This window comes from Nicotiana tabacum, chromosome 2 (assembly GCF_000715075.1).
Source record: "Nicotiana tabacum cultivar K326 chromosome 2, ASM71507v2, whole genome shotgun sequence".
Classification (NCBI taxonomy): domain Eukaryota; kingdom Viridiplantae; phylum Streptophyta; class Magnoliopsida; order Solanales; family Solanaceae; genus Nicotiana; species Nicotiana tabacum.
The window spans coordinates 116,860,681-116,885,402 of record NC_134081.1 but is presented as its reverse complement, the minus strand read 5'-3'; the positions used below and the strand labels follow the sequence as shown (position 1 = coordinate 116,885,402).

The following is a 24,722-nucleotide window of genomic DNA, read 5'->3' as shown; positions in this document are numbered from 1 at the left end:
CTAGTAATTTATATAAATACATTAACTGAGCGTCAATCTCAATAGTAATTTTCAGATTAAAAATTGTTCAGCACCGCACGATTTGAAAATATTGAACGTACGCGATACGAGTCACTCCAACTTGCACTTGCCTATGCCCACTAGGCACTAACTGTTGATTAAAGAGCAATTTAGGCCCCCAAACTAGATCAATTAATAATAAAATTATAATGGCATTCTTGTGTTTTTTCTAAACTCTGAGGGCTTAATAATTAACTTAATCTTTTTATTATACTACAGAATTTTACCTTCATAGGTTGCCCTGCTCCTTCTTCCCCTGTCTCTCTCTTTTTGCATAAATACTGTTCTTTGTAGTAATAAAGAAACAAAGGAATTAAAAAACAAAACAAAACTCGGGACTCTTCAGTTTAAGGTTGGTATGCCAACTGCTGATTCATAATACTATCAAACTTCACTTCTATTCCTTAAATTAAATTCTTTCTGCTTGCTTCTAAGCTTCTTTACTCTGTTATCCCATTTCAGTATTTTCCCTTCTTTTATTTTTTTCAATAAGATAAAGTTGAAATCTTTCTCAGATTTTTGCTTCAATTTGGGAAATTTGAGGGAAAAATCTAAACTTTAAATTAAATTGGTTATTGGTCTGATTTCCCTGTGAATACTTTCTTGATAGATCTGCTAAAGGTAGGATTTTTATACTTACGATTTGTTCTTTCTATTCTTCTTTTTTAGACAGGGTTGATGCCTCTTTATCTTTTTAATTTTTTTTTCCATAGTATTGTGGATTCTTGAGAAAATGAAGCTCTGTTTTAAAGTGGGGGTTAAATCAAGAATGGCAAAAAGTTAGTTTATTCTGTTGTTTTGGAATTTATGTCAGCTTAAGGAAACGTATGCATTCAATTTGAAGCTAGTTTTAATGTGTAGTTTGTATTGATAGTAACTGATTAAGGGAAATAATTGAACTCATTCTTTGTGAATAAAATATATAAATAATTAAAAGGCTGTGGATACATGGGCCATTTTATCTGGTTCATGTTCTGCTCATTCTTTTAATTTTGATGAATTAATTTTGTCCCTGAAGAATGAATATGTTCTGCTTAATTAAATTTAGCGTGTTTTATTCGACTGTTGGCATTGTCTGTATCTTTGAGCTTTCTTGCTAAGTTCAGTGTACTTCATCTTATTTGATCTTTCTCACAAGTTACAATGCCTTACCATCAATAAGAATAGCTTTTATTTTATTTTATAAAGACCATCAATAAGAAAGGTTCTCTATTTATTTTCAATATTTTCTTTCAAATCATGGCTCTTTTCTTTTTTCCCCTTCTTAGTTTTCTATAACAATAGTTTATGTGATCCATGATAGATTTCCTTTTCCCTTTAAAAAAAAATAATCAAATCCTTGTCCTTTTTGCTAGAGAGAATATAGTGGATCTTTGCAAAGGACTGCTGCTGTAACTAGTTTTTTGCTTTCAAGGTTAGTAGATCAACGATAAGAATTTGTCGAGTGGACAAGCTTAAATTTCATGAACGTTTTAACATTAGACAATTCTGAGGATATAAGTCACTGAGTACATTGGACATTGATCCTTTTCTGACAATGAGTGTGAATTTAGTTTATTTAAAAAAAATAAATTAAAATACTAGTATATAGAGTTGAAGAGCGTCTGCGCTAGCACGATATAAAGTAGATGAAGTAAGACAGCCTAAAGAAGTTTGTGTTGAGTAGTATACTGTGACCAGCTTAGGTTGATAATGCAAATCTATGGTTTCTTATTGATGTGTAATTGCTTCTGCTAGCATTCATCATCTTTTTGTCAAATTGCCTTGAAACGGTTTTCCTTTGCTGATCTGTTACTTCATAGACATGAATTTCCATGCTCTGAGATAATAGCATGCAAATTTAAGGTTCGTATTGAACCGGATATTATAGTGTTTCGTGTAATTGCTACTAGTAATCTCACACCTCTTATATAGTAGTAGAAGTATTGGTAGAATACCTTGAGTTGTTAACTGGCTGTAATAGACCTTGAATATTATGTGCTTATTAGTTCCTTAATCTAACTTCATTTTCCTCTACTAGCTCTTTTGATAAACACTGTACATCTATTGTGTAGGTTGTTGTGTTCCGACACTAGAGATCGTCCCTTCCTTTTTCAACTTTTGAAACGCTGCTCGGCTCAAAAGCTCTCCTCTGTGGAAGCCATGAAAACCTTGTCACATGAATAATCCTTGATATGCCGTCTACATTAATTTTCGTGGTGTTCCAATAACCGTGCACTCTGAAGAGCTAGATACCAGACTGCGTAGTCGTATATAGACGAGGCAGAAACAATCTTTCCAATGCAAGCATCACGACGACTCAGAAGATCATCCATGTCAAATACTCTTTACTATCAACCTGTGCAGAAGGCAGAGGCTTACTGTCTGCCTCAGTTTCAAACTTTAGACAACCATTTGAGCTACATTAATGGCAGCCATGGAGTTTATCACTCACCGTCAACTGCTAGTTTCTCATCAAACGGAAGCTCCATTTGCCATCAAGAATCTCAGCCATACCTATCAGATGTTTGCCAATCCTCTGAGATGACTAACTACGGCTCCCCCAGTAGTGGATCTTGCATTACAGATGGTGTAAATGATTTCATGCACAAGTTAAAGGAATTGGAATCGGTGATGCTGGGACCTGATTCAGACTTTCTGGAGAGTTACGATAATTCCTTGCCGAGCAGTATAGCCTCCACAGAAATTAATAGCTGGAGGCAAATGATGGAGGCCATACCTAGACGGGATTTGAAACATGTCCTTATTGCCTGCGCAAAAGCAGTGTCTGATGGTGATTTGCTAACAGCACAAGTGTTAATAGCTGAGTTGCGTCAAATGGTGTCAGTGTCGGGGGAACCAATTCAGAGACTGGGAGCATACATCTTGGAAGGTCTTGTGGCGAGGTTGGCTGCATCAGGGAGTTCCATATGCAAGTCCTTGAGATGCAAAGAACCAGCAAGTTTTGAACTGTTATCTTATATGCACATGCTTTATGAGATTTGCCCTTATTTCAAATTCGGATACATGTCAGCTAATGGCGCCATTGCAGAAGCAATGAAGGATGAAAATAGAGTTCATATTATTGATTTCCAGATCGCTCAAGGGAGCCAGTGGGTGACTCTAATCCAAGCTTTTGCAGCTCGGCCTGGTGGACCCCCACATATACGTGTAACAGGCATCGACGATTCCACCTCAGCTTACGCTCGTGGAGGAGGGCTTAATATTGTGGGGCAGAGGCTGTCTAAACTCGCTAAGGCTTTCAAGGTGCCTTTCGAGTTTCATGCTGCTGCCATTTCTGGTTCTGATGTTCAAGTAGAAAACCTTGGAATTCAACCTGGCGAAGCACTGGCGGTAAATTTTGCTTTTACATTACATCACATGCCAGATGAAAGCGTGAGCACTGAAAATCATCGGGATAGACTATTACGGATGGTCAAAAACCTGAACCCCAAGGTGGTTACACTTGTTGAGCAAGAATCTAATACAAACACTGCTGCATTCTTCCCTCGATTCCTTGAAACCTTGGATTATTATACAGCCATGTTCGAGTCAATCGATATGACTCTACCAAGGGGACACAAGGAGCGCATAAACGTTGAGCAGCATTGTTTAGCGAGGGACGTTGTTAACATTATAGCATGTGAGGGGATTGAAAGAGTAGAGCGGCATGAACTTCTTGGTAAGTGGAAGTCGCGGTTTAGAATGGCTGGTTTTAGTCCATATCCGTTGAGTTCGTTGGTGAATGCTACAATAAAGAGATTGCTAGAAAGCTATTCTGATAAATATAGGCTTGAAGAAAGAGATGGGGCTCTTTATCTTGGTTGGATGAATAGAGATTTGGTTGCTTCTTGTGCCTGGAAATAAGAACTGTTCTTTCTTAGGATTTAATACAAAAAACTGGAAGCAAGGTGTTCCCTTTTGGTCCTTCCCCCCCCCCCCCCCAAAAAAAAAAACCCTATTTCCTCAACACTTATCTTCCTCTCTGTAATAGCTGAAGTGCTAATAGCGGAGAAAACAGGTTACTTCTCAAGTGTATCACTTGATCAATCAAAGTTGAAGCTTATTTCTTGGAAACCACTTATCCAGTATTACAATCACTACTAAAAAATAGGAATTAGCGACGGACAAATTACGTAGTTAAACAGAATAATTCGTCGCTAATTGTATTTAGCGATGGATAAGCGACGGATTATCAAGAAATTTCGTTAGCTACGAGCGATTTAACGACAAAGTTCGTAGCTAATTCCGGTTCTTTTTTGTAGTGAGTTGATATGCAATGTTGGTCTTGGAAGATTTCTTTTAGGTGCCATTTATGTTGTTTTCCACTCGGAAACAGCCTCTCTGTCTTTATAGGGTAGGGGTAAAGCTGCGTACATACTACCCTCCCCAGACCTCACGTATGAGATTAAGCTGGATTTGTTGTTGTTATGTTGTTTTCCATAAATAAAAACCAGTTAACATGAGGATACCTCTTGCAATATTCAGAATATTTTTACCAAGAGGATTCTTATTTTTGTGAAGGAGAGTGGAATGTTTCTTCCTTTTTCTTCAGTGATTATCATCGATTTTTTACACTTATAACAACATATAACTCTGTTATATAACTCTCCTAAACAAGTATTTATTTATTCAATTACGCAAAAGTTTTCTAGATCCTTTAGCTTGTGGGGTTCAATTTATTATGGTAAAACATGCTAAGTAGTACACTTACACTGTACACGTGCCTCTTTAAACATCGGTTAATACTCTTTTCCTCGCTATAAGCTTGACTCATGAGTATAAACATTTGTTGAATTAGTAAAAGTACTTTAAAAAAAAATTATATATATATGGTAAAATGTCTATCATCAAATGAAACAATATATGTTACTATTTTTGTTTTTTAGTGAAATAATGCTTTACTCAATGAAAAGGTTCAAGTCTTTTGAGATAGACTACAAGGAAAGAAAGTTAATTGAACGGAGTACGATTTAACGCTCCCATCTCAACTATTTTAACGTCACTCATACTCTTCTTTTCCCAGTAAATTAGACTTAGGATATAAATTATTTCTTGATTAGTAGAAGTACTTAAACTTTTTAGTGCAGAAAAAGTTAAAAATTTGGTAAATTATTACTCATATTTGAAGTAATATTAGTATTAACTTAAGTTAGATTGAAATTGTTTAGAGGAAATAAAGCTCCTCCAAATGAAAAGGATCAAATTTTTAAGCCGTGTTTAAAAGGAAAGGAAACTAGATTTATTTGGACAGAGGGCGTACGATTTAATGGCAATTTTCTGTATTTGCACATCTATATTATTGCGAAGACTAACCTTTATTGTTCAAACTTAAGTCTATGATCAAAAACTGCTAAGTATGCATGTGCTTATAAACTTACGAGAATAGGATTTATAGTGAATTAGAAATAATAATATTTTGAAGCGTAAAATATTAAATTATTATGTATAACATCAATATGAAAATATAAAATAATAATTTAAGTTTGTCAATTGTTTGAAAATAATGCCTCTTTAGCTGAAGGTCTATCGAAAACAGCATGTCTACTCTCTCGGGGTAGGGGAAAGGTCTGCGGACACGCTACCCTCCTCAGACCTTACTTAAGGGAACTCACTTGAGTTTTTTTTTGTTGTTGTAATTGTTTGAAGGAAATAAGTCTCCAAATGAAAGGATCAATTTTATTAGCATAACAGAACTAAAAGGAGAGACATTATTTGGTCAGAGGGAGTTTGATTTAAAGAAAGCTTTCAATAATTGGTACATCACTATTGTTAAGAAGCACTAACCTATGTGTTTAAGAATTGATAAACTAGGAATTGCAACAAGCTATCTTATTTATGTATAAAAACTAGTTGAAGGAGATAAAGTAGCCTGATCAATTGGCAACAATTAGATACATATGATCAAATCTACACTCTGTTTGCGTTTGTTCGACAACATAACTTATACAGTAAATTTAGGAATTCAAACCAATTATGAGGTTAAATCAGAGGTTCCTATACATATATTCAATCCTTGCTTCTCTCCTGCAATGGAGGATATTTGATCAATTACAGTTAGAAGTAAGGAAAAGATAAGATTAGAAGACTTGATGAAGTAGGATTATCTAAATCTGGATCAGTTGATTGATCGGAATTGTGTACCTTTGTGCTCAATTTGCACCAATATGAACAACTCTGTCAAGTCCAACATGTTTGTTTTCACCTGATTCAGATGTGGACTCTCCACTTATTCTGGTTGTATTATTAGAATCAGCCCCTGCCGAGTTTTGCATAACAGTCCTAGAAGGCGGTATTTCATGGTCATGCTGCCCTTCATACGCTGTAACAACTAATTTTGGATCATGGGATGCCCTCTCCACATGCTTCTTTGCAGGGCAACCGGCACTTGAGCATCTGTAGTAACTCCTACATATAACGGAAGCTCTGGATTTATAGTGAGAGTGCAAAAGCATTGCAGATGCAACAAGATGTTTGAACTGTGTAAACAAAGCGAGAAAGAGCACAAGAACCAGGGGGGTGGGGTGGAAGAAAAGAGAACAAGAAAAGCGTAAAATCTTTTAACATTATCAAAGACGAGAGGTATGATCCGAAACAACATGCATACTGAAAAATAGAATCTGGGGGCAAGAGAAACAGAAAGCTGATCATATCAGCTTATATATACAAGACATACGCTGCAGTAAGTAGGCCTAGTGTTTTCCTTTTTTTCTTTTAATCGGATTAACTAGGTCCAGTGTTTCATTCTATTCATTACCTCGCAAGATATGATCGTAAAGTGACTATTTACATTCTCCAATCTCACTTTTAGAAATAAACATAACTTTTGACAGGAAGGGGACATGTTAGCAGAAGATGAGAAGTTCAACTTGTAAAATTAGTCAACATCAAGTGAGTAATCAATCAAAAACGAACCAACAAGGAAAGAGTAGACAAATTGTTTAGTACTAGTATAAAAAGAGCCCAAATGGAGCGTTATGGCTACAGATATTTAATATAAGCCCAAATGGAGCGTTATGGCTACAGATATTTAATATAACCAATCCCGACTAGTTTGGAATTGATACATAGTTGATTGTATATACTTTTATTGACCAAAATCCGCAATAATATTTGTATTAAATTTTTTACAAAAGTAGAATAATAATAGCTCAAGTCGATTTTTCTGTAAATGAGATACGGTTGCTTTTAGTCAATCTGCAAACAAATTTTAGATGAATGTACAGTTCCATATGGTTCTGTAGAAGCAAAAGAGCATGAGTCAACCTATGTATATTGTATTTATGGAATACATTTTCAAAGACTGCTAATTACTTAGTCCAGATTAGAACAGTATTATTTTTAGCAAGAAAATGCAATGTGGTTCTTTAACAGATTTTGGGGTGTGTCATATCTATAAAGATCTACAAGAATGTCACAGTACAGTATTGGGTTTTGAAAGGCTAACGACAACAAGATATAGTATTATTGACAAGAGAAAGCAGATTGGATCCACTGGTATTGATAGACTGAGAAAGAAATAGTCAAGCAGGCTACTAATGGGACGAAAAATAGAACATTTGGCCTTACAAGGTAGGGTTAAAGAAGGTGAACATAGAGAAATGGCAAGCCGCATCGGATAAGGAGGATCATGTAAGAGTAAGACCATATAGGAGGGCTTAGTATTTTTGAAGTTAAATCGAGAAGAGTGAAAGGGACACCCGTGCAAGCAAGAGTTATGCCATTTTCGGACTAATTTAGGACAACTTAAAAAAGAAAGGTGGACATTCAACATGAGATGAAGGCAGCAATTATTCTGATAGGCGACATTCATTGCTTCCGTTCCTTTCACGGTTTACAGTGGAAGAATAGGAATGCTTTGTAAACAATCATAACAAGAAAGCAACTCAAGGTTAAGAGGTGATAAGAAAAAGCTATTTTGCATGGGCAAAGATTTACAAACATGTTTTTAAAGCAAAGAAAATAGTTACCTAGGATTTGGATTTCCTTTTACCAGTTTTTGCCCATATTTGCGCCACCGATACCCATCATTGACTATATCCACTTCACTCCTTGTTTGAACAATGTGCTGTGGTTCACTATGAGACTTAATAGGTGGAATCTCATCACTTCTAGGTACTTCTCTCTTCCTGTTGCAAAACAATTGCACAACTATCAACTCTAAGAGAGTGTCTAGACCTGAAAACTGAAGACAAATAAATAAGGTTTTGGCTATCACATACTGTCTCTTTGCGTCCGGACCACCACTATTATCGGCCTCATCTCCTGATTTATGTGGCTTCAGAACTGTATCTGTTGCGCTACCACCAGCTGGTACAATAGCCGCTGAAAGCGAGCTCTCCGATGGTTCGATAGATTGACATGTTTGACCAATCACAATAGATTTCTTACCTTCAGCTAATTAGGTAACTCATTAAAATTAAATACTTATCTAGATCGAATAAAACAATTGACTCAGCAATCTTAAGTACCTTCCCGTGATGTTCCCATTGGCATGTTTGTTTGTTTCAATTGCATAGGCACTACAAACTCGGGGGAGATTTGGGGACTATCTAAAGGTTTTGGATGTTCATGCTTTGCGATATAGTGGATATTGGTAATATGCCCATCATGTGATCTCTCCACTTGCTTTTTTGCAAGACAATTAGGGGACGTGCATTTGTAATAACTCCGAGTAAACTCATTTCCTCTAACAAGTTTCTGACCATATTTTCGCCAGTTATATCCATCTTCAGATGGTTTTTCAGGTGATCTGAAAGGAGTGATTTCTTGATCAGATGGCAAAGCCTGGACACTCGTATCAAGGTTCCGCCTTGGTTGCAACTTATCCAAAGCTTTCTCAGGCCTTGTGGAACAAGTTACTTGTTCTTGATTAGGTTGAGATACAACAACTTCCATTTTCTCACGTTGTATATGTTGTGAAGATTCTGAAGCTTTCCCAGGTACTAAGGAAACGTTTCTGTCTTTTACAGGAGAATCTGATTCACAAGATTTTATGTATGGTTCCTTCTTTGGTAGAACAGAAACTCGACTAGATTCTGATGCCTTTGCCAAAGAATCGGGGCTCAGTCCCTTAAGTAGTTCATCAGAAACAACTTCAGCTGAAACTGAATCACAGGTTCCTTTCTCTTTTGACTCTGATCTGTTGGTGAGAGTGTCAGGGTCCGGTTTCTGCTGAAATTTTTCAATCCCTTCAACGACACTCTTCTTTGGCTTGACTTCACCCGATACTTCTTGGCATGTCGTAGAAAGTGCATTTTCATCTTGATTACTTTGTGATGACTTTTCCAAAGCATCGGGGCTCACTCTCTTCTGTAGTTCACCAGAAATAACTTCAGCTGACATTGACTCACAGATTCCTTTCTCTTTTGACTCTGATCTGTAAGTAACAGCGTCAAGGTCCTGTTTCTGCTGTAATTTTTCAGAGGAAACTTCATCTGTCACATCTTTATTATGTGTACCCATTCAACCTGGAAAAGTATTTGAAGCAAATACACCAAAGTATCACATTTTAGGCAGGGGAATAAAGTACAAGTATACGGGCATATGCAACGTATGGATGCGCTATTCCCATAAAATGCAGCACATAAGTGTGTCCCCACTGTCTATTTAGAACACATCGAACATTTAGATATTAATAGCATGCAAAGACAGATAACATTTTTTACTGGAAAAGGATAACAGCACATACTGAACTCAAGCAGATAACAGGCAGAAAAGCTATGGGAATTAATAATAGATACTATAATGATCGACTATACCTAAATCACAAACTGGTGAGCTTGGCTATAGATTCTTTATATCCATTTCGCTTTGTTCAAGTCTCATTCATTATAATACTAAATAATTTGTTTTTTAAAGGTAAGTTAGGGATTCCAGAAATTCATGTAAATTACAAGACCTATCGTAATGTAAGTGTAGCAACAACAAACCAACAATTAAGCGCTGATTCCAGCTAGCTGGCATTGTTATATGCAGATCCTTTTTTCAAAATTTTCGGGTAATTTTCATTGATCACTAAATTGACAATGATAGCCGACCACAACTAGTTTAGATTGAGGCGTGGTTGATAAGATGATTGGCTTACTAGACAAACATAGACGTGTCCAAATTAGGAGGATATACCTACTACTCCCCCATCTCATTTTATGTGACAGTGTTTGACTGGGCATGAAATTTAAGAAAGAAAAACTTTTGAAACTTGTAGTCTAAAACAAGCCATAGACATTTACGTGGCTATAAATCTATCTCACTAAGGTAAAATGAGAAGTTTAAGATTAAATTGTTTCTAAGTGCCATTCTTTTTGGGACAAACTAAAAAGAAAGTATGGCACATAAAAAGGATCAGACGGGAATGATTCTTCTATCCCTAATTAGATGCTGAATAGTTAATACATATATTAAGATTCTTCAGAATAGTATCTAATACTAATAGTAGTACATAAATTTCAGAATCAAAAAAATAATTTTTTGAAAAAAAAAAGAAGGTGAACAGTATTCTCAAGACCCTCCCTTGTACCCAATTCTCACAAGCCCTCAAAATTGGTTAAAGAAAATTAACTAGCAAAAAAGAGAAACAATAGAACATAAGCCCTAAAATGTCAAGAAATTTCTCAAACACAAACAAAACATTAAACACCTAGACAGATTATAACACAAAAAAGAGCAGTAGAAAGTCAAACAGGACAAAGCGCTATGATGTCAGAAGACAATTCGCACCTTTTGCCCCTGTTCTTTGGGGCTGAAAGCTCTGCCAATTCTCAGGTAATTGTGGATGATCAAAAGAGGAGAAGAGAAGAGGTGGTGATTTCACCAGTTTTTAGCAGAATTGACTTGGACCAAGTACTACTTTTTTATAGCTCTCAACAAATACCATACCAACAAAAGCAGGTAATCAAAAAGGATGTCTATGTCACTGTGTGTGTGTGTGTGTTTTTGAAAGACAAGTACTTTAACCCTCTTTTGAGGATTAATTAGCAAAATTTCATAGGAAGAATGATCAGCTTTTTGCTTTTGAGATTGATGAGTTAAGCTAAGAGGGGTGGTTCACGTGTAAGAGCATCAACGGACCTCAAAAGACCAAAATATTAGTAGTAGAATCTTATTCCTATGTTGGACTTGGTACTGTTATTAAAAACACACGTGGCCTAATGGCGTTGGTTCTTGTCAGTTGTCTGAGGTTTTATTTTGTTATGTCTTTTTCCTTTTTTACCGTGTACTGACAAACCTCTTTTGTTATAATTACTATCTTACTTCTACTTGTTTACTTTTGACCTTGTACCCTCCTTAATAAATAATAAATAAAATACATAATTTACAATGATATTCATATTAATTGATGCATATTTTTAATAGATTTGAGAAAATAATTTAAAATGAGTAATTAATAATGTGATATAACAGGAAAAAAAGAAATTATCTTATCTTGATATGCTAAAAGTGATAAGTAAAAGCGAAAATTTATTTTTAGAATACCGGACAAGTAAAAGTGAACAGAGGGAGTATATTCTTGGCCAGAGGTGAATCCAGTATTTGAGACTTATGGGTTCCTACCGTAATTTTAAATTAATATGTAATAATAACTGGGTTCAATGTTAGATATTTACAAATATTTAATGAATTTCTTAATATAAATACAAAATCTACGCAAGAGTTACTGAATTTTCGAAAACCCGTATTCAATGCTCTAGGTCCGCCCATGTTCTTGGCCCGCCCTAAAAGATAAGCCGACAAATGTGTATGTTTTGTAAGTTTAAGTCAAAATATACATGTTATATACATAATTAATGTCTATATTTTATATTTTATATATTTAATCTAGCGCCCGTAATTAATTTCAGCCAATGCCCAAACTGAAAAAGTCCTTTTTTACTTTGCTTTTTGTTATTTTTCTCATTCTTCTATGGATTGGGTCAGCTTTGCTATAGATAGAATTAAAAGATGGACGGAGGAAAAGCACAATCATACTTTCACCAGAAAAGAAAACGTTCGACCCACGTCTACGGCAACCGATTTCGTTTTCTTTTTCTGAATATTCTCTTTATTTTACTGGTTTTCATTGTAAGGTGGCACTAGAACAGAAATCTGTTTCTGCAAATTATTTTCCACTAAACACAAGACTTGTTTTGCCAAAAAAAAAAGTGTTATTTCCGACTGTAAACGTAATAAGAATCCCTCGGATCATAATTCCTTTTCCTTTTTCCAGAATTTTATTTAAATTTTCTAGGGTTTGATCTCGAAATCTCTTCTCATATGAACTGAACGTAAAGGGGCAGGTGGAAAACCTCCAATTTATTTTGAGAAAGATCTACCAAATAAAGTTGAAATGGAACAGATAGACCTAGTCAACAATTGTTTTGTACAGTGACAATATAATGGAGACAGGCAGGTATTTGAATTGTCTATCTAACATTTGAAGCATACTAAAAACACCAGATATCTTTTAACTTAAGCTAGAATCCAGGGCTACTGTCCAGCTTTCAAAAATGCCACAGATATCGTTCCACCTATAAACATAACCATTCTAACAATACTTCTGAGTTCTGGGTAAAGCTCGTCATTTAAGTATAGAGTTTAACTCCAACGGAAGAATCCCATTGTTTGCAGCGTAAAATACAGCTATTGCAATCAGAAGGACGAGTATAACGATCCACAAGCTCAGACCTGCAAATGAAAACAATATGTTTAATAACAATTACCACAACAAAAGTCGATTATGCATGCGCAAAAGCATGGCACTGGATGGCAAGAATATAAAGAGAGACCTGTTTGCAGTATAATCGCTATCAGCCAGTTGGACAGATTTGCTTACAAGTTAATTCAGGTATTAATGACTTGACCAAACTTGAATCAATTCAAATGCTAACAAAGAATAAAACTCACACACACATATGCAGTTGTTTCCTACTAGTTTCATGTTATAAGTAATACTAACTTTTTTCTTAGATGAAGATCAATTTAAACTAAACTAATCAAGATCAATAGCAGAAGCTTAGAAACTACAAATGTTAGCTCATTTCCAGAACTCGGTCAGCTACCTGCTAGCAACCACCCCACACAAACAAAGCTGTCTCTACCATCATGTTCCTGATATGGAAATTGAATACTCACCACTTTTCTTCTCTTCCTTTATAATTGTCACTCTCACTCTTGAATCCATGGAGGCAGAGAGCAAAGCCCTGAAGAAAGCAAAAATTTTAGAATTGTTTGTGCTAAGTGCAGGCTTTTATAGCTATTAACAGGAACATGAAAAACATTTAGGACCTCGAATCTTCCGAGAACTTCAATGTCGTCACAAGACCAAGATGAGCCTTTTTCACCACATTTTGCACTTGCAAATTGTTAGAAGAAACTATCAGTACATCTCCCTCGATTGTTCCTCTGCAAAGAAAGTGAAACAGAGGCAGCATTTAGGTCCCCCAATAACATATTCTATGCAACATCATTATTACTTCTACAGTTCAGTGTTATAAGATGTCGACAAGATGGTGGTAGTTTCACATGGACCGTCATGTATGACAAGAACTTATGGAAAAGCCACAGAAAATTTTACAACTTAAATGTAAGTTGTTCTTAAGCATATTAGCCGGAGACATTGGCATATTCAATAGTCCCAGGGAACAGTTTCATGATGTCTCTTAAGCAACAAGCTACAATCTGACAAAATACTCTGAGATTTGGTAGATCTCTGAGCATCTTCAATGATACATATCTAATCATACGAGAGCAAGCATTGTGATAATATGTTCCATCAAATGATACTTATTTTTTACTGTTGTTGGTCCAGGCTAGTTTGTGCACACCTCAACTAATCCACCACGCAGCCTCTTACAACCCACAAGCACAGGTGGTCAGGTAACTGCTCATCAAGATTATAGCAGGTGGACCCACAGTAATGTTATAGCTAAGCTTCAAACCTGGAATCTCCAGGTATGTTATTCTTATGCGCCAATGTCTCCACCATTGCCTTTGGGACTAATCAACTAGCTGCTTTTCTACCCTTTGATTGTTAAATTTATTTTTTTGATGACCATATTATTATATTTATTAAACAGTAAATAAGCTGCTTTTGTAGCCAAATGCTCAAGCTCTTTGAGAGGCAGCACTAAGCTTAGCACAGTATATAATGGACTTTCCAACTTTAAGCATGTCCAGCTATACGGAGTGTTAAGTGGTGGGATGAGATAGCCTACAGTTGTTTACAGACATTCGCGGAAGAGAAACCAACAAAAGAGTCTTACATTGCCAGAAGCTTTCCATTGGGTGAAATATTAAAGGCACAAACAGGATCACGAACAACACGTTTTGATCTTATCCTCTTCCACGTAGTAGTACTCCACTTCGAAATACTTCCACCTTGATCTTTGCAAATAGAAGAATATAGGGTTAATTTTTCAGATGCCAACTCAAACACTATCTAAAAATAGGTAATTCAGATAAAATTCCAATATAGCATATCCACCTCGCATCGTGGTGATGTATAGAACCTGATTCTCATCATTAACTGGTGAGAATCTACAATAGCCAAAAATCTCATCCTGGGTACAGAAGACGCTTCTTGTCAGATAACTAATAGCAACACTTAGAAAGGATTGGGTATGTGCCCACACAACTTCCTCGAATTGGGAATATATGAGAATCCACATGTAATTACTCTTATCTTATCAAAAAACAAGAATCTACATGTAAGAGAGAATTAGTTCATGTAAAACCAAATGACAGGAGAAACAAAACATATAAGAATGACCTAGTCTGCTTTTTGGGTAGTCTTAAGTGTCAATTAGACTGGAAAGGAGACTGCATCATATTTTCCCTTTCTTTTGGTGGAGAAAAAGAGAAACACAACACAACGAGCATCTTCCAGCAATTAAAAGCCATTCATAGATATTCTTACATTTTCTTTCATCAAAGAAGCTACAGATGTTGATTTAGAGACGTCCCAAATACGGCAAGGGCCGCTCCCAACAGATACAAGAAATTTTCCATCAGGACTGCATACACAACCAAAAGCATTTGAGTCAAAATTCCTCTACCATAAAACATATAGCTTGTAGTGCTTAAATTAAATGCACTGATAAATTTTATGAACCTGAAGTCTAGATCCTTCACAGAAGCATGAGCATTAGCCTCATCAAGACTAATTTCCATGCTCGGCCACTTGAAAACCCTCAACTTGCCATCCTGTACTGCACCAAAATTCAATAATCAATATAATTATGATTTACCTGCCAAACAAGCTCATGTAGCTCCATACTTCACTCTTTAGAAAGGAAAACAAGAAGAAAGAAGCAGATGCTGAGAAGAAGAGGCCCAGGTCTCTCCCTCCGTGATCTAACAAAATCAATAAATCATGCCCCAATTTGAATCTAGATACAACGAATATTCTCCAAATAAAACTTGACAAAACAAACAGAACCTTTGGGGATAGGATGACAGCCTGTTCAGAATGATTGTGTTATCTAGATTAGACCACCAAGCCAAGTTGCTAAATTTAAACATAGAGGAAGAGAACAATATTTTTTTATTAGAGCAATATAACAAATAGAGAAGAACAAATTGTATATCTGCTTAATAGACTGTAGTTTAAACTAAAGAAAAATTTACTTGTTAACCTCCCCAACTACTTGGTATCTCAACATAGCTGATTGATCGTTGGTTGATTTCCTGGTTAACTTGCTCCTTAACCATCAACGTGTGGTATCCATAGACAGCTCAAAACCACCGAGTATTATGGTCATAACTGTTCTGCAGGCTCATTTTACAGCCTGAAGAAAATGATTTTGAATATCCATTTACACATTAGCCAACACATTACTGGCAGTTAGATAGCGATGGAGGGCATGATGTCTTAACTTGGTCACACCCACAAAGATGGCTAATAACTTCTGTCAATTCCCAGACTTTTTTTGTTAATTACAAAGAGTCAAAAAGAAGCAGCAAGCATAGAATGAGAGAGAGGTAGGAAAAGACTAGCATGAAAGTCCATACTTCCTGGTAGAAATCTATTCTCTTCTTTAGTTATCTATTTAGCATCTAAGGCCTTCTCCTTAAACTGTGCACCATGAAGAGATTCTCAGAAAATTCTAAAATGGAAAAGGACTTGTTTAAAGTTATCTTTTATTTTGCAACTAATTACCTTCTGCAATTCACTATTTCTGAAAGAGTTAGTTTTTCTGACAATTTTCTTACAATAAAGATTTCAAATCCGAAAAGGAGAAAGCCAAATGAATTTTAAAGGTTAAGTAAAATGTAGGATCCATAAAGTGAGTCAAAACATAGCCAGTAGATATTCACAACTAAGACCGGGATATATTTATGGCTTAAAGACTAATGCCAAGGAATCGTGCCATAACTCTGAGTTTACTCCCTCCTCTTATGCATAGAATTTTGGTTTGTCCTTCTTTTAATGAAATTTGTTACTTTATCAAAATATATATATATATATATATAACTTGTGGGGCAGGGCAGTGTTTCAGAGAGAAAACAAACCCACTGTAACTAGCACTTTCTGCAACCTTTTTTTATGAAATCACTTTCTGCAACTTTTAAATTTAATGCGGAGAGAACATGTGTACCACCATCCATTCTTTCTTATGGCAATTAGTGATGTAAACTAGTGGTGCCATAAATCTGACTCAAACTACCTCCTCCTTTTCCTTTATATCCAATCTAACTAATGGTATAGAAGAATGTTTTAGCGGGATAAAATAAACAAAGATCGACTTTCCTGCCTGCGTTTTTAAAGAACACTTCGTCCAACTTTTACCAGAATATGGGAAGACCTGATATTATAAAATTGGCCTTCTTAAACTTTATATACACAATGAACATAACAGTAATGCCTTCAAGTTGAACAGTTTTCCTTCAATCGCACGCAACAAACACACTTTCATTTCAAACTGATATAGTTTTAAGGGAAGATATCTACCTCACTGCCGACAGCAAGTAAAGAACCTTCATTATTAAAAGTTAGCGCTAGTTGTTGTCCAACATCTTGCAATGGCTCAAGTACTCTCTCCGACGATCTTAGACCCAGTGAAAGATTATCAGCTCTCTGAATATCCCAGTCAAACCATCTACACAAGAAGCACATTGATAAGATATTAATCAAGCTGCTAGCAAAAAGTGCCTGCAAAAGTTCCAATTTCAAATATTGCAAGTGGTACTGTGGACTATGTTTGCAAAAGCAACCAACCAGAGAGTGAACTTAAAAATGCAAAGAATGAACAATTTTAAAAAGTACTACTCCTAGTAGACATGATGTCAACTGTCAAGTGATCAAAACGACGTCAAGTGATGACTTCAGCCTTATCTACATAAAACACTATCTATATCTTCTAGGGGGAAGTGTATGCTTTAGTGATTTTATGAATCAGCCCAAGCCACCACTCACAAGTCACAAAGGGAGGGCTGAAAAGAAAGAAGAGAATACTCAACATGAATACACAGCTAAGTAAGCTTTCCTTCAAGTAGTGCATCTTCTTACAAGTACCAAATGCTTTTTGTTAGACAATCACCTAAAGACCACGGACACGTGACTCGTGACTTATCCTAGCCGGCAGTTGTATGAGTAGTTTGTAGGTGTAAGTGTTTATGTAAGTCTCAAACTCTATTATTGAGAATGTTGAGGCAAATATACCTCTGTGTAGATAAGGATGAAAGGGTTAGTAGGACTCCCCTATATAGTGTATAAATATCTCATCATATGCACCGTTGACACAGTGAAAGAAATAGAGTTCCAAATATTCTTCATTTTATTGAATTTCTTCTTGGTATCAGAGCTTAGGCTCTATTGAACGCAGATCCTGAAATTTTCCCAACCAAACATTCATCATGTCTACCTCTGCAAATGGAACCCTGACCCTTTCACCATCTTCATTACACCAACTCATTACTATTTGTTCTATTAAACTTAAACCCACAAACTATCTTGTTTGGAGAACACAAATTCTACAACTCATACAAACTCTAAAAGTTACAAGTATTATCAAAGACGAAGCCCCAGAAGAAACTCTAGAAAATGAGAAAGGAGAAACTAGTCCAAACCCAAATTTCATTGAATGGGAAGAACGTGATGTTCTAATTAGGAGTTGGTTATCCGGAACAATGACAGAAGAGTCAATGTTTCTCATTATCGGGTGCACAACGGCCAAGCAGATATGATCTTGCCTTGAGGATACCTACCTACAAGCAAGCAAAGACAAGGAATTTCAGTTGAAGCAACAGTTACAAGCTATCAAACTGGGAACAAAGTCTATAGATGAATATATAAGAGAATTCAAAGGGATATGTGATAGTCTTATGGCTATACACAAGCCCTTGGATGAAGATAGCAAAGTTATCAACTTTGCTAGAGGCCTTGGGAGTAAATACAGAACTCTTCGAACTGTTATGTTAGGGAAACCTCCATACCCAACATTCACACAGTTTGTAAATGCTCTTAGGGGATTTGAAATGAGAGAGGACTCTGATGAACAATTGGGACAAACACATGTTAACACTAACATGGCATTTATAGCTCAAAAATCCCAAGGAAGAGGTCGTGGCAACTTTGTTAGAGGAAGAGGACAACAAAGAGGAAGAGGCAATAGACCACCAAATCAGAGATACTTTGGTGGAAATAATTACAATGGAAATAATCAACAAAAGGATTCAAAACCAAATCCATGTCAAATATGTGGCAGAAATAACCATACTGCACTTTCCTGTTTTTACAGGTGGGACTACTCTTATCAGGCGCAACAAGAAGTACCAAAAGCATTAGCTGCTATGTCATTCAATGATCAAACTGATCATAATCTTTATATGGACTCAGGCGTTACTAATCATATGGTACAAACACCAGGTATTCTCACAAATCCATCTCCTTTTCAAGGATGTGATTTGGTAATGGTAGGAAATGGAGAAAAACTACCCATAACACATGTAGGAGATAAGTATATTGGTAAGAACCTACATCTAAAGGAAGTCTTTGTTGTGCCTAATCTCAAGAAGAATCTCATCTCTGTTAGCAAGTTAGTAGAAGACAATCCATGCTCTTTGAAATTTACTGACAAGGGTTTTATTGTTAAGGACTTGAGAACGAGGATCACTCTAGCAAAAGGGAATAAAAAGGCCGATTTGTACACTTTGGAAGGGAACTTACATGAAGCATTAACAACTACAAAGGAAGGAAAGAATTCAGACACATCGTGGCATCAACGATTGGGACACCCAAATTCAAGAATACTTAAATTTTTGGATAAAAATAAATTGATTTATGTTAGAAGTTGGAATAAAAATGTCTCAGTTTGTACTAGTTGTCAAATGGGAAAGAGTTGTAAGTTACCTTTTCAAGTGTCAAATAAAAGAGAAGTTGAACCACTCGCAAAAATTCACAGTGATTTATGGGGTCCAGCCCCCGTATCTTCCTCTCAAGGTATTAAGTACTATGTCATTTTTGTGGATGATTGCACGAGATTTACTTGGTTATATCCTTTAAAGAAGAAATCAGACTTCTTGCCTATTTTTATAACCTTTCACAAGTTGGTGGAAAATCAATTGTCCAAGAAACTCAAAGTGTTTCAATGTGATGGTGGAGGAGAATTTAATTGCATGGAGTTCATAAATTACTTGGCTCAGAATGGGATTAGGAGACAAATTTCTTGTCCTCATACACCCGAGCAAAATGGAGTGGCAGAAAGAAAACACAGACATATTGTTGAAACAGGTCTTACTATGATTTTTAATGCTAATGTACCAATGTTTCTTTGGGTTGAAGCTTTTATGTCTGCCGTATACTTCCAGTATCTCCTCTCCAAAGTTCAGAACAACATTCCTCAAGCTCCATGGATAATATTGATACAACTTCCTCATCCAGTATCTCCTCATTAAACCCATCAGATTTTAAAGGTATTCAACTATTTGTTGACCTCCCTCCTATACAACCCACAACAGCCTTGCCTACTTCTTCGCCTCCCTCTCCACCACATAGTCCGCCTAATACCCATCACATGCTTACTAGAAACAAAACCAAGTCCATCTCCAATCCTACATTTCATACCCTTTTCATTGCTACAACAAATCCAGATCTGAAAGAACCACGGACTATAAAGGATGCAATGTCCAAACCACACTGGAAGGAAGCTATGGATGAAGAACTGCGTGCTTTAAAATCAAATGATACTTGGGAGTTGGTTCCTCGTCGACCATATATGAACGTTGTAGGATCAAAATGGGTCTTCAAAACCAAACTCAATGCAGATGGCTCTGTGGAACGATTCAAAGCGCGTCTTGTCGCCAAAGGATACAACCAAATTGAGGGGATTGATTTTGAGGATACTTTTAGTCCAGTCGTCAAGGCTACGACGATTAGAATTGTTCTATCTATTGCTACAACCCGCAACTGGCCACTCAAACAACTTGATGTAAAGAATGTCTTCTTACATGGCGAGCTCAAAGAACTGGTTTTTATGGAGCAACCTCCGGGATACAAGAATCTACTCTTCTCTGATCATGTGTGCTTGCTTAAAAAGGCTCTCTATGGCCTCAAATAGGCACCCAAAGCCTGGTTTCACAAATTCAGCACATATTTAGCTCATCTTGGTTTTAAATGTAGCAAGGCTGATTCATCCTTCTTCGTTTTCCACTCTCATAGAGGTATAGTCTTGCTCCTCCTCTATGTTGACGACATTATTTTGACAGGTAGTAGTGTTGTGTTGCTTGATCAGCTTATCTCCAACTTGAAATCCACATTTGCCATGAAGGACATGGGCAGTCTACATTATTTCCTTGGTATAGTTGTTTCTCGAAGTTTCGATGGCTTATTTCTTAGCCAAAGAAAATATGTCGAGGACATTCTTGAGCGCACAAACATGCTTGCTGCTCGTGCTCATCAGACGCCTCTATCTCAAAAGCATGGTCTTCATGAATCGGTTGGTCCATCAGTTGATCCGTCTGAATTTCGAAGTGTGGTGGGTGCTCTTCAATACCTTACGCTTACTCGCCCAGAAATAAGTCACGCGGTGAATCTTTTATGCCAGTTTATGCAGAGTCCAGCAGAAAATCATTGGACTGGGGTTAAGCGAATTTTGAGGTACATTGTTGGAACACTACATCTTGGCCTTCGCATCACATCAAAGTCATCTCTACATCTCGTGGGTTTCTCTGACGCAGATTGGGCAGGTTGCCCGCTCACTCGTCGATCCACAACTAGTCTGTGCATTTTCTTGGGTTCGAACTGTGTGTCTTGGTCCTCAAAGAAGCAAAATACAGTCACGAAGTCGAGTGCAGAGGCTGAGTATAGAGCGCTGGCCTCATTAGCTGCAGAATTAACTTGGATTACATATATTCTCAAGGATATTTGTGTCTCTCTTCTGAGTCCACCAGTTATGCTTACTGATAATCTAAGTGCACTTCACCTTACAGCTAATCCAGTTCTTCATGCTCGCACAAAACATATAGAACTTGACTATCATTTTGTGCGAGAGAAGGTCGTCCAAGGAGCCATGATAACTAAATTTGTTCCTTCAGCTGAACAGGTTGCCGATGTCTTCACAAAGGCACTTACGAAGTCCCAATTTCGCTTCATGCGATCCAAGCTTGGAGTTGTGTCTATCCCTGCCTCCAGCTTGAAGGGGGATGTTAGACAATCACCTAAAGACCACGGACACGTGACTTATCCTAGCCGGCAGTTGTATGAGTAGTTTGTAGGTGTAAGTGTTTATGTAAGTCTCAAACTCTATTATTGAGAATGTTGAGGCAAATATACCTCTGTGTAGATAAGGATGGAAGGGTTAGTAGGACTCTCCTATATAGTGTATAAATATCTCATCATATGCACCGTTGACACAGTGAAAGAAATAAAGTTCCAAATATTCTTCATTTTATTGAATTTCTTCTCTTTTAACACAATCTACAAGAAAACCTCACCTGCAGCTTTTTGGCATTGAACATATCAGACCATCTCCACTAGGATGGATGGCCATCCTATAGGGCAGATCACCACCAGTTCCTTCCTTTGCCACCTTCAACAAAAAACACATATTTTAATTCAAAGTGATCCAAACCCAGAAAGGTGAGGCTATATCTGTTTCTGTAATCTCCCAGGTTACATTTAATGTATCAAGGTTTATGCATCTGAATATAAGCAGAAGGAGGCACTGAAAATTAGCAAATCTGATTTCTATAGTCAACCTCCAAGCCCGCTCATCCTTCAGCAAGCAAGATTTAGGCTTTGCCGGCAGTTTGACTTGTCACAAAGTTTAAGATATTCAGTTTTTCTCATGTATTATACTAGTGGTAGTTGAAGAAAATAGTAAAGTAATGACTGAAGGTTAGTTTCGATAAAAAGATCATCAAATCAAAGTTTAAATTTAATAATCTAATTGATTTGAATTCTCAGAAGCTGTGATTCTTGTGAAAGTTGGATAGAAATAGATCCGTATCAAATATTTTGGAACGTCTCAATAAAAACAGTATCATATAAATTAAACAGGAGGGAATAATCCATTAAGCCAAATAATAATACATTCTTTTATAACCATGGTGTACGAATCAGCTTGAGCGCAACTCGACTAATTCCACGGGGTACCTGCTACCTCCCACCAGCACAGGAAGTCAAATAATACATGTTCTAAGAGTTCAAGAAATTTGTGTTTTTTTAATCAAGTAAAGTGATAAATTAAAATGCATCCAGAGGATTCCAATGGTTACAGTAGCTGAGCAAAAAAGGTAGCTCCTGTACAATGAACCTGTGGATACCACTAGTAAGTCAAGGAGCTAACAGAATCCATGAGTTTATCCTATTTACATTTTTCACCTCAATCCAACAAAAAAGACTCATTAGACATCTAGCCTTGAGTGTCAATAAAGGAGAAATGACACCCTCAAAGCATGTGAGATCTTTCTTTCTTTCCAAATACTCCAAAAGATTGTAGGGCGGTACCATTTATCATGTCTGTTTTATAGCCATCCCGACATTACAAAGAAGTTTGTTGATTATAATACTTATTGATTCCATAAGTTCTATTGTTAAACATCAGTCCAATGGATCCAGAGAACTGAACAAAAACAAAAAGCTAGTCAGCTAAGCTAGTTTTCAATTAAAAAGAGAAAAATAAGAAGAAGCTAGTTTTCAATCAGTTTCAGGTAATTGATCTCTTGTAAATGAAGCCATCTGTAATCCACATCACCTATAATTCATATACCTTTAGTTCCTCAAAGATCATACATAACACGAATCTACTAATGCCAGCCAAAATTAAAAAGAGCACAAGATTTGCATTATATAACTGAACACGTACACAAACAAATATCTACAGAGCAATTCAATTTGCATAAAAGCTCTGGACATCGAATCATAAGTAGTGAATTTTATGGCTTACGGGTTCATCAGAGAGAACATTGGAATCAAAATCGAACTGAGCTACAACGAGCGCGTTACGAATACCGCTATTCCCTTCTCCACCTCCTCCGGCAAGGACTACATAGTTTCCCGGCGCCGGTGATGGTTTGTCGCCATCGTCCTTTTCATCATCGGGCGGCGGTTCGACGACAGATCTGAGGGCGCTCGACGGAACCCAACCGGCACCGTAGATAGGGACGCCGTAGTTCTTGCAATTCGCAGAATTGTCCATTTTCCGTCACTTTGATCTCAGCGTATGGGGATGTGTAATAAGGGATTTGATTTTCTTACAGTCAAGTGGTGAGCGTATTCAGTAGAGCCTGTTTGGTCAGACTATAAAACCGGTTAAAAGAGTAGAGCCGGTTTTTTCCCTTGTAGAGCAGGTTCTTTCCGGTTAAGAAAATAGATGAATTGCATGTTAAAATTAAGGGTAATATATTTTTTTTATGCTAAATTAAATGCATTCGCTAGCTAAAAAGTATATAAAATATATATATCTTTATATGATACACATATATACAAAAATATTTATTTTATTAACTATTATTTTTTAGACCAACTAAAAATATATATTTTTCGTTTTTATATTATATAATAAATCAAATAGTTTATATCAGGTGTAAAATTCGTGATTAAATTGTCTTATCTCCTATCCTCTTTAAGTTACATCAACCTAAAGGGTGGAATGAGAAGGCTTATGGATCACCATTGTTGTTATTAGGGCAGTATATAATTTGGTAAATACCGAATTATCATATCAAAACCAAAAATTTTGATATTTGGTATTCGCCATTTTGGTATGATATTTGGTTTAAGTTTTTAAAAAATTTTGGTATTAGGTATGGTATTTGGTAAGTAAAAAAATAATACTGATATCGTACCGAAATATATAATAAGTTACACAATACACATTATTAACGATAACATAATACTTCTTTGAGGCTAGTAGTAATGCCTATGTACTTCTTTAGGAAAATTGAGGAACAATGTAAGCTATAGATTTTGACTCTTATTCTCTAGGATGCCAAGCACCTTAACGTAATACTTTTACGATTCTGGGGTGTTTCTTCTCGTGTATTGAATTGCATTTGTTGAATTAGTCTTTGCTATTCTTTAAGTTCAGAAATTAGCTCTAAGTAAGTAATAAGACATTTTCAAAGATTAAATTTATTCATTTATGTACTTTTTTTCTCTTGATGCGTTGATATTTGCTGGTTTTGAAGAAAAAATTTATCAATAGGGATGGCAAGCAATGCGGGTGCGGGGCGGGTTTTCTCTTAACCCGTAAAATTGCAACCCG

At 36.4% G+C, this 24,722-nt stretch overlaps 3 protein-coding genes across 6 annotated transcripts; 1 reads left to right on the top strand and 2 right to left on the bottom strand.

The window, feature by feature from the left end:
• Window positions 1-294: 294 nt before the first annotated feature.
• On the top strand, window positions 295-4,116 carry LOC107799994 (scarecrow-like transcription factor PAT1). Of its 3 annotated transcripts, none has more exons than XM_016623135.2 (2): window positions 295-412; window positions 2,115-4,116. In XM_016623135.2, exon 2 carries the CDS (start codon window positions 2,341-2,343, stop codon window positions 3,904-3,906), a length of 1,566 nt encoding a protein of 521 aa, XP_016478621.2. In that variant the 5' UTR covers window positions 295-412; window positions 2,115-2,340; the 3' UTR covers window positions 3,907-4,116. The 3 variants fall into 3 exon arrangements, with proteins under 3 accessions (XP_016478621.2, XP_075094158.1, XP_075094159.1); XM_075238057.1 differs by having other exon boundaries at window positions 367-681; XM_075238058.1 differs by lacking the exon at window positions 295-412 and adding an exon at window positions 1,339-1,474.
• A 1,740-nt stretch (window positions 4,117-5,856) lies between these two features.
• Window positions 5,857-11,144, bottom strand: LOC107799996 (putative WRKY transcription factor 3). Of its 2 annotated transcripts, none has more exons than XM_016623137.2 (6): window positions 10,759-11,144; window positions 8,511-9,509; window positions 8,262-8,436; window positions 8,010-8,168; window positions 6,184-6,447; window positions 5,857-6,066 (listed from the first exon to the last, which is right to left on the bottom strand). In XM_016623137.2, the coding sequence occupies exons 2-5, from the start codon at window positions 9,502-9,504 to the stop codon at window positions 6,192-6,194; spliced, it is 1,584 nt and encodes a 527-aa protein (XP_016478623.2). In that variant the 5' UTR covers window positions 9,505-9,509; window positions 10,759-11,144; the 3' UTR covers window positions 5,857-6,066; window positions 6,184-6,191. The 2 variants fall into 2 exon arrangements, with proteins under 2 accessions (XP_016478623.2, XP_016478624.2); XM_016623138.2 differs by having other exon boundaries at window positions 8,262-8,430.
• A 1,171-nt stretch (window positions 11,145-12,315) lies between these two features.
• LOC107799997 (SEC12-like protein 2) lies at window positions 12,316-23,760 on the bottom strand. The gene is made up of 10 exons (XM_016623139.2): window positions 23,403-23,760; window positions 21,949-22,043; window positions 16,967-17,114; window positions 15,128-15,219; window positions 14,933-15,029; window positions 14,501-14,576; window positions 14,280-14,400; window positions 13,303-13,419; window positions 13,150-13,217; window positions 12,316-12,702 (listed from the first exon to the last, which is right to left on the bottom strand). Exons 1-10 carry the CDS (start codon window positions 23,652-23,654, stop codon window positions 12,596-12,598), a joined length of 1,173 nt encoding a protein of 390 aa, XP_016478625.1. The 5' UTR covers window positions 23,655-23,760; the 3' UTR covers window positions 12,316-12,595.
• Between the last annotated feature and the right edge of the window lie 962 nt (window positions 23,761-24,722).